Raw genomic sequence first — 10,408 nt, 5'->3', positions numbered from 1 at the left:
AACACCAGGTACACACACACACACACACACACACACATCTATAATTTCAATACAGCATTCATACTGATGTACAAAGAAAGAACTTTATTCAAAACCCCTGATTAGGCAAAAAGCTTGTTGCAGAAGGTTCTTAAATCTGATCAATGATAATGACATGAGTTTTACTTGTAGTGGAAAAATGGCCTTTGCATTCAATCAAAATGACACTAACTGCATTAAGAGACATGGAGAAACTCTTGTATCAGTATAAAAGGACTACTTTCACCCAAACTGCCTCAAACAGCTGTTAATTTCACTCCCTTTGTGTAATGCTATAGTGCACCAAGCACCTCTTTATGAGGCTGAAGGGAAATTGGAGAAGCACCGATGCTGTCCTAAATCAACCTTATTCACTCCCAATAAAAGACTTATTTAAGCTGAAATAATGCACTTGAGCACACCTAAAGGTTTTACTCTCTACTGTATGATCGTAAAATAAGAGCCGTGCGGATTCAATACTGTACACAGCTATGCCATGTGAGAGCTCTGAAATAGTGTGCAATCCTGTTGTAGCTGGCACTCATCATCTGGGTAGTGTTATTTTTAGCCTGAGGGCTCTCATGATTTGCTCTCTGAAGAGAAAAAACATCCAGGATAGTAGTAATAACTTAACTTTTGCTCAAGCTCAAACATACAGTAACACACGTACACAGAAAGACACACACACGCAAACAAACAGGTGCAGACGGACAAATGCACAGGTAGACAGACACTGATGTATAGGCAGAGAGGCACATGCACAGACACATGCATAGAGAGACAGACAGACAGACACATGCATAGAGAGACAGACAGACAGACACATGCATAGAGAGACAGACAGACAGACACATGCATAGAGAGACAGACAGACAGACACATGCATAGAGAGACAGACAGACACATGCATAGAGAGACAGACAGATACAGACACACACATGCATAGAGAGACAGACAGATACAGACACACACATGCATAGAGAGACAGACAGATACAGACACACACATGCATAGAGAGACAGACAGATACAGACACACACATGCATAGAGAGACAGACAGATACAGACACACACATGCATAGAGAGACAGACAGATACAGACACACACATGCATAGAGAGACAGACAGATACAGACACACACATGCATAGAGAGACAGACAGATACAGACACACACATGCATAGAGAGACAGACAGATACAGACACACACATGCATAGAGAGACAGACAGATACAGACACACACATGCATAGAGAGACAGACAGATACAGACACACACATGCATAGAGAGACAGACAGATACAGACACACACATGCATAGAGAGACAGACAGATACAGACACACACATGCATAGAGAGACAGACAGATACAGACACACACATGCATAGAGAGACAGACAGATACAGACACACACATGCATAGAGAGACAGACAGATACAGACACACACATGCATAGAGAGACAGACAGATACAGACACACACATGCATAGAGAGACAGACAGATACAGACACACACATGCATAGAGAGACAGACAGATACAGACACACACATGCATAGAGAGACAGACAGATACAGACACACACATGCATAGAGAGACAGACAGATACAGACACACACATGCATAGAGAGACAGACAGATACAGACACACACATGCATAGAGAGACAGACAGATACAGACACACACATGCATAGAGAGACAGACAGACACAGACACACACATGCATAGAGAGACAGACAGACACAGACACACACATGCATAGAGAGACAGACAGACACAGACACACACATGCATAGAGAGACAGACAGACACAGACACACACATGCATAGAGAGACAGACAGACACAGACACACACATGCATAGAGAGACAGACAGACACAGACACACACATGCATAGAGAGACAGACAGACACAGACACACACATGCATAGAGAGACAGACAGACACAGACACACACATGCATAGAGAGACAGACAGACACAGACACACACATGCATAGAGAGACAGACAGATACAGACACACACATGCATAGAGAGACAGACAGACACAGACACACACATGCATAGAGAGACAGACAGATACAGACACACACATGCATAGAGAGACAGACAGATACAGACACACACATGCATAGAGAGACAGACAGATACAGACACACACATGCATAGAGAGACAGAAAGACACATGTACAGAGAGACAGACAGACAAGACAGACACATGCGCAGAGAGACAGACAGACCAGACACGTGTGCAGAGAGACAGACAGACCAGACACGTGCATAGAGAGACAGACAGACCAGACACATGCATAGAGAGACAGACAGACACACACATGCATAGAGAGACAGACAGACACACACATGCATAGAGAGACAGATAGACAGACACACATGCATAGAGAGACAGACAGACACAGACAGAGAGACACATACATAGAGAGACAGACAGACAGACACACACATGCATAGAGAGACAGAAAGACACATGTACAGAGAAACACAGACATGTACAGGGAGACAGACAGACAAGACAGACACATGCACAGAGAGACAGACAGACCAGACACGTGTGCAGAGAGACAGACACACACATGTTTGGGGAGACAGACAGACAGACACATGTACAGAGAGACAGACAGACACAGATACATAGGCAGACGAGCAGTTATACAGACAGACACATGAATGCACAGAGACAGACAGATAGTCATACATGGACAGGCAGACAGGCACAAACGTATGTGCAGTCAGAAAGACACAGATGCATAGAGAGACAGACAGACATGCATGCACAGCCACATACTGGGACACACACACACACTCAGCAACGTTTTTTATGTTTTCTATACCGTTCATGACAACATTTCCATTAGAGTCAGTCTTGAAGCTCATGTTTGAAAATGGATTCCACTGAGTAATAATATATGCACTGTTCTCTCTTGCATAATAAATGGGGGACATCACAGTACACAAACGGATTGTCTCTGATTAAATTTTATTACCATTTTATCAGCTGTGCTTAAAGTGATCGTGAAGCTGGAGGAGGTCAGAGCGTTCTGTATTCGTGTGATAGAAATTTGTGTGAATTAACGCAAATAGCAGCTGCTTTGACTCACCTTTTCTTCAGAAGAAGCTTTGTTTGCCTGAACTGTGTTAAGAGACATGTCCCTGTAAACTTTAGTACAACACTGCAGTTTTTTGAACAATAGAAACACACACTCGCTGTGTCGTGCTTTTTTGAAGAATGCTTTGCACTGTATGTCTTTCTAATTGTTGTGATGAGAAAAAGCTTTTGTATTGTCAAATTATTAAGTTGCCATTTCATCTTCTTTGCTGCACTGAGCCAGCTTGTGTAAAATAGGCTGATATTAGTACATAGAACAGATGCCTTGTGTGCATGCAAACTAATCTTTCCCCCTGTTAAGCATTTTGTTCGGGTAAAATTCTAAATCTAAGGAGAATTTCGAAGGAGAGAGTCTGCTTTCCCGTGCCCATGTTGAGGTTTTTATACTGTACTGAACACCCCATTTCCTCTTGACTGGTTTCCTTCGCTGATGTGTGATTTTGTCACAGTTTCACGTGACCCTCACCTTTGCATCCCTTCATTATATTACGTTAGAGAGAAATGTCTGTTAGATCAGCACTTAACAAAACCATTGCACAAGTGTTGGCGAGTTTAGATTCTTTGGTGTATTTGAGGCACAATCTAGATCTAACAAGAAGCGTTCACTCACTTTCTGTCCACAGAGCCCCTCTGGGTTTCCCGAAGTGTGGAAAGGGGAAGCCGGCTCTCGTGCGCAGGAACACTGTGGACGACAAAACTGAGCTCATCGCTTGTATAGAGACCGGAAATTTTGCCAAAGCTGCTAGACTCGCTGCTGGTGAGTGTGTGAGAGTGCGTGTGTGAGAGTGCGTGTGTGAGAGTGCGTGTGTGAGAGTGCGTGTGTGAGAGTGCGTGTGTGAGAGTGCGTGTGTGAGAGTGCGTGTGTGAGAGTGCGTGTGTGAGAGTGCGTGTGTGAGAGTGCGTGTGTGAGAGTGCGTGTGTGAGAGTGCGTGTGTGAGAGTGCGTGTGTGAGAGTGCGTGTGTGAGAGTGCGTGTGTGAGAGTGCGTGTGTGAGAGTGCGTGTGTGAGAGTGCGTGTGTGAGAGTGCGTGTGTGAGAGTGCGTGTGTGAGAGTGCGTGTGTGAGAGTGCGTGTGTGAGAGTGCGTGTGTGAGAGTGCGTGTGTGCGAGTGCGTGTGTGCGAGTGCGTGTGTGCGAGTGCGTGTGTGCGAGTGCGTGTGTGCGAGTGTGTGTGTGTGCATGCTATTTAACACTATCGTGTGGGCTGTAGTTGAGTGTAGAGTATCACAGATGATTGTCGGACATCCTCAACGCCAACTAGCCATTAGCACTGATGAAAGCTTTCAGCTTGTTTGATTAAAACTAACTGTTATGTAAAATCTTTAAATAGAAGGCAAATATTATAAGACCACTCTAGTTTTCCTAGTATATTATTATTAGATAATAATCTATTTTGTAGTATTTTTTTTATAGACTCTGTGCTTTTGTTCAGTTTCTTCTTTGCAGGTCAGATTAGCAGCTTGCGTATATGAACTGCTATGACCTAAAAATACCCAGCATTTTTCATGTATTACTTCTTGCAGTTACTTTGACTCAAGGTCACATTCTGACTTCATCTCCCTATCGTTCAGTCTCTCTTGGAACGGTCGTTTAAGTCTGCGCTCGCTGTTGTATGGATATCTCTCTGACCTGCCTAAACCTAAACGAATCGTAGAAAATGCACCAGGGTTCAACATGAACAAACAAAACACTGAATACACAAATGCACCCTTAGACATCAGCTATAGTTTAGTGCAAATGTTTACTTGAGAAAAACAAAATGTAGCGTCTGTGATTTTATGTTCTGTGAATGCGTCACGTTCCGGAGTGAGTTTTGCCGTGTGTTGCTGTGAATACCCCGTCTCCTTAAGCATGGCTTTGGAAGTGTTTTGCTCTGTTTGCAGCGAATTCCCCCTAACCGCATTGTCGTTATTCCTGCTTCCATAGAAGTTGGGAACAGCAGTTTGTGGATGCCTGCTAATGCTGCAACAGTTGTTCTGGAACCTCTAAAACTAGTTTGGGCAAAATGTAGTGGATATCCGTCCTACCCTGCCTTGGTGAGTGTGTGACCGTGTGCTAACTATTTCCTTCATCCAGGAAACAAAATGAGTGAGGAACCGCCTACAAAACCGTGCACAACCGCGTGTCTTCATTTATTTAATACACTCCTGTTTGTTTCCAGGATGATTATCAGACCCTTCAGGATTTTATTTTATTTATTTATTTTTTTGTGATTGCCTCCAAAAATGATTAATTTTTCTTTTTAAAAAATTATTTTTCTTCAGAAACCTACATGAACTGCAGAAATTGTAAGCATAGGGTTCACCTTTTACACTGCTACCAGTTAGCTGTACTCATTAGATGTGTTCCATGCATGTATATGCTGTAATTTTGCAATCACCGAATCTTGAAATCCTGGAGGGACTGTATAATGTGTGTGTGTGTGTTTTTATTTAATTATATATATATATATATATATATATATATATATATATATATATATATATATATATAAACACACACATTATATATGTATATACTGTATGTATAAGTTGTCATCTTTTGAATATCCACTAGAGGGCAGCATTCTATCAGTGTAAAGATTTACCTCCCGAATCATCTCTTTTTTTTGTCACTGATCATGATAGTATGACTTACTATCTAGTTCACAAGTCAGAGCTAACATAATCTCATTTAAAGCATTGATGATTGAAAAGCTGAGATTTCTTGTGGTGAATTGTATCATATTGTGACAGGAGACACACACTCAAACTCAAGTTTCTTCATTGATCGAATGCACTGAAGCCATTAGGACACCAGTAGCTGCCTGTGTATGCATGTGCATATCAGATAACTAGCATTCGGTCATCATCTGCTCTACATCTTTGTTTCTCATAGATAATCGACCCTCACATGCCTCGGGTGGGCTGCAATCACAACGGGGTGTCCATACCAATCCCGCCACTGGACGTGCTCCGCATTGGAGAGCAAATGCAGTACAAGTCCGAAGAAAAGCTCTACCTCGTCCTTTTCTTCGACAACAAGCGCAGCTGGTGAGCTTTCCTTTTTTTCTGTTTGTTTTTTCAATTTTTACATATTTTCTATCATTTTTTGTTGACATTAACAGAATTTAAATAACCACTGATATGTCTTTTTTTATATATAAATAAATTGTGAGACTGCTTGAGAAAATCCTTTCACACATCACTAGTTCACTGCCATTTCTACAGCATCGGTGTCTGTCTGTCTGTCTGTCAGTCTACAATTAAAGGGGTCACTTGCTGTAAAAAAAATAAATAAATTGAGAACCCTGTGCACAAGTGACTGCTTCTTTGTGTTTAAATGGCATTAAACCAGCAACTTGATCAAAGCATAACATCCAGATCATGTAATCATCTCCTCCTTTATTTCACTTTTTTTTGTGATTGTTGCAGCCAAAAACGCTTGACTTCGTTCTTTCTTTCTTTCTTTCTTTCTTTCTTTCTTTCTTTCTTTCTTTCTTTCTTTCTTTCTTTCTTGTAAGCACAGGATTCTGCTTCATCCAGTGAACATACACGTAATTAATCATAATAATTCTGATGGCTGTACTTGTGTAACACACGTGAATTAGATAGGGCTCTGACTGAATGTGTGTTGTGATGACATCTTGGCCCAAATATGTGGTAATGACGCAGAGTTTAAATTTGTGTTAATTTCTGCAACCATAAAATATCACAGAGCTTTTTGCTTAGAAACTATTACTTTAAACAGCTTTGGCCAGTCTGATTGTAGAGCTGTGTTTGCTGATCCGTTGTGTTATTTTCTGAACATGTTCTTTAGAAAGGCAAGGGTAGAGTAAATAAAAAAAAGTTTTCTTAAGACGGAGATAAATGTATTGATGGGCAGAAGAGAAGGTTTTGCACAAAACCTGATTTATTTTACATCCCATTATGGCAGTTTGCCTGAATTCAAGCGCAGTGACGTGATCGGTTTTCATAAAGTGTCACACAAATGTTTCAATTCATTTTAATTCCATCTGTCTAGGCAATGGCTTCCTAAATCCAAAATGGTTCCTCTCGGAATCGACAAAACCATCGACAAGTTAAAAATGATGGAGGGCCGCACCTCTGCTATCCGCAAAGCCGTTCACATCGCCTTCACGCGGGCCATGAACCACCTGAGCCGAGTGCAGGACGAGCCGTGCAGCGATCTCAGTGACGTCGACTAACAGCGGAGAACCACAGAGCACCTGGCTGGACTGGAAAGCCTTAGTATTCTCCATGCCTTGCTCAGATCTTTTGTCTGCTGCCAAAGCTCTTTTTCCTCCTCCTCATGATGAGAAAGTTGCTCTGGCGACTGCTGCTTCAATGAGCCTGTGCGTGAATGCATTTGATTGTTTCTCCTTCACTGTGCTGGGCGTTCGCTGCCACCATCACTGCCGCTCACCTCCTTCAACTCCACACGAAGTTCTCATTTCCACTCACTAAAGTGTTCATATGTTAGACAAACTCTGTAAATAACTGTAAATAGCTTCATCCTAACTTATTCTGTAGAGTTGCCGCACTGGGTACTGTAAATTTAGTTTCCTTTTTTTGTAGTATTTATATAATATTTTTTTTGTTGGTGAATTACCTTTAGCATCTAAGCGTCTTCCTCACCGATGCAGAAAAAAAGAGTTCAAGCAGGAAACGACGTTTGATCAGGGCTTAAAAAATAATGTGAGAATATTGTTTTTCTTTTTCTTTTTTCTTTTTTTTTTTTTTATCATTTAACTTATTGAGGTTTATATGTATAAACTTCTTTTTGGTATTATGTCTTTTGTACCCAATAATGTTTTTATAACAGTTTTAGCCTATTTTGTTGTGATATATTTATATAAGTAAAAAAAAATATATATATATATATATCTGTATTCTGTAGATGCTCACACAAATTACTGTTGTTATGGAAACTGAAAGTGTGTTGTTCTCATGAAACCAAAAAAATGCTGCCCAGACATTTTTTTTTAATATATGTATTTTTTTTTGTTTTGTTTGTTTTGAACAGCCTTGTCTACACTGTATTGTTTTGTTTGTTTGTTTGTTTGTTTTTTGTGTTATGTATTGGTTGTGTACTTGGGACCTTCATGATGTAGCTGAACGACGTGGCCATGTTAAATTATTCATGGGGAGATAAAATAATTGAGAGATGAGATATTTCAGTTGGCACATTCCATTGGCTCTCTTAATGATAGCCCTGATAGAAATACTGATAGATGTGACTGTTTAGTGAAATAATTCATTGCGGTCATTTAGCTGTTCTCTGGGTAGCAAAGGGTAGAATTAATGGGTGGATACATTTTATACGTTATAGAGTTTTTTTATTATTATTATTATTATTATTATTATTGGATAACTGAAGAGTTGCTGGGAGTTTTTTTTATACAAAATAAAAAAGATGCCTAAACTAACTAAACATACACGCTAGTGGTGTCTTTATTTGTTCCTTTAGTTTTATTGTGCATGTTGACGGCTCATGATCGTGAAGATGCCTCACGGCTTTCGGGTCACCTCTTCGATCCTCAGGTGGTGAGATTGCCATGTGTCTGTGTGTGGATTTCTTCCAGCACCTCAAATTGTTTCCTGTCTCCAGGTATGAATGTGCGCGTCGAAATGAACAGACATTTAATCTGTGTATATTTCTGCCTTCATGGCCAGTATTCCCAGACTCCATGAAGCACTTTCTGAAAATGAATGAAAAAAATTTTTTTCATTGATTTACATCTCACCAATCAGATCAGAGAGCTCCAGCCACTGGATGGCACTGTGGCTACACGATTAAATCGAGATGACTTTACTGGGTTGTGGAAGTGGCTTCCTTCTGATATGCTGTAGTCCTCATTTCATAAAGCACAAGAAAATACATTTTTATGCATTTCATTTACATACTTTTAAGCCGAAAATTTACATACCTTTCGATGTGCCAACTTCTTGCTTTAAAATATTAAGGCCATTCTTGTAGATTACAGATTTATATTATTTAGTTTTTCAGAGTCTTGGCTCTCTGATGGCTGTCATCTTTTTGCCCATGTTTTGCCAAGTCTTACTTGAGTTGTCTAAACTATGCATGTAAAGCAGGCCTGGCTATTCGGATTTGCTATTCATAAACTCAATATACCTACCAATAGCAAGTAATACAGCTAGAAATCATCAAATCTTTCATTTCTGCAAGTATGAAATTGACCGTGTCATAAAGGCCAAAATAGCTGTTGGTTATATTGCTTGGTAGCTTGTAGCATGCATGCCACAGAATGCTAATATAGCCCCAGCTCCACTTTTGTCATCTCTCCTCACCATCAGGTACTAATTGCATGGGGAAGTAAACGCCACGCTCAGGTGGAGAAGGTGGCAAGTGGAGCATGAATATCAATCTCCCACATCAGTGTTGTCAAAATGACTTTGACGACGCCTAAGTGCCCTAATTATCTCGGCCCACTCAGGAGGCTTCACTTCATTCTGAGAGGCCTGGGAGCTTCGCTGATCAAAGTCAGCGGGTGAAGCTGTATGATCCCTCTTATATTGCATAGTGGTGTCACTAGGGTTTAGTGCAAAATGACAACTGTGGTGGAAAACTTTGTTGAGGAACAGGGTGGCTGACCTTGCTGTCATTTTCCCTCTTTTTTTTTTGTGTAAATTCCTTTTTTTTTTTTTTTTTTTTACTTCACCGTACTTCACATTGAGCTTGTGAACATTGTTAGGTTACAGAAACTGACTGAACATGTCGAGCATCAAGTGTATTAATGTGCTTTGCTATCGCAAATCACCTCCTTTAGATATCTGTACAAATAGTAGTTTACTTAGTCTGTCTGTTTCTGATTTCTTAGTGAAAAGTCTTTAACACATCAAACTTTCGTTAGACCATACAAGAAATCAGAATGTGATCCTTTAATATTTTAAACCACACTTTAAATTAAAAAGTTGTCTTTTTTCCGTTAAGATTCAGATAGAAGTTCCCATTGTCACTGAGACGGACATAGGAAGATGCTGAATAACAAGAGAAAGCTGAATAATTGAATAGTCTGATCTGCCTGGTCTAATGACTTCCTTTTTTTTTAACAGCTAATCAAACTAGACAAAGTGATGACACATATGAAATATCTGTGAAAGCTTATTCTCTATGAAATCTGTCTAATCTGTCAAACTCCACTCAGCCTGTAGTCTCCATCCATCCCCACTGATGAAGCCACATGGGTTGCCATTTGGGTTCCTGGTGTTATTACACTTTCAAATATGTATGTGAAGTAAAATGGAAATCCATCTCAAACAGCCAG

The 10,408-nt window shown here is 40.4% G+C and overlaps 1 protein-coding gene across 4 annotated transcripts in view; it reads left to right on the top strand.

Annotated features, from left to right (window-relative positions):
• The window catches only part of brd1a (bromodomain containing 1a), an 18,215-nt gene extending 9,658 nt beyond the window's left edge, over nucleotides 1-8,557 (top strand). For 2 of the 4 annotated variants that reach the window (XM_047804139.1, XM_027151622.2), the window contains 5 exons: nucleotides 1-8; nucleotides 3,767-3,900; nucleotides 5,068-5,177; nucleotides 6,019-6,173; nucleotides 7,144-8,557. The exon at nucleotides 1-8 is cut by the window's left edge and continues 119 nt beyond it. In XM_047804139.1, the coding sequence (XP_047660095.1) occupies nucleotides 1-8; nucleotides 3,767-3,900; nucleotides 5,068-5,177; nucleotides 6,019-6,173; nucleotides 7,144-7,327 (591 nt within the window). In that variant the 3' untranslated portion in view covers nucleotides 7,328-8,557. Of the gene's footprint in view, nucleotides 9-3,766; nucleotides 3,901-5,067; nucleotides 5,178-6,018; nucleotides 6,174-7,143 lie in introns of those variants that run through there. The other 2 variants (XM_047804138.1, XM_047804140.1) reach the window with 2 other exon arrangements.
• Nucleotides 8,558-10,408: the final 1,851 nt, after the last annotated feature.

The sequence above is a fragment of the Tachysurus fulvidraco genome, chromosome 19 (genome assembly GCF_022655615.1).
Source record: "Tachysurus fulvidraco isolate hzauxx_2018 chromosome 19, HZAU_PFXX_2.0, whole genome shotgun sequence".
Classification (NCBI taxonomy): domain Eukaryota; kingdom Metazoa; phylum Chordata; class Actinopteri; order Siluriformes; family Bagridae; genus Tachysurus; species Tachysurus fulvidraco.
The sequence above is the reverse complement of the archived record's forward strand: the minus strand, read 5'-3'. Positions and strand labels throughout refer to the sequence as shown.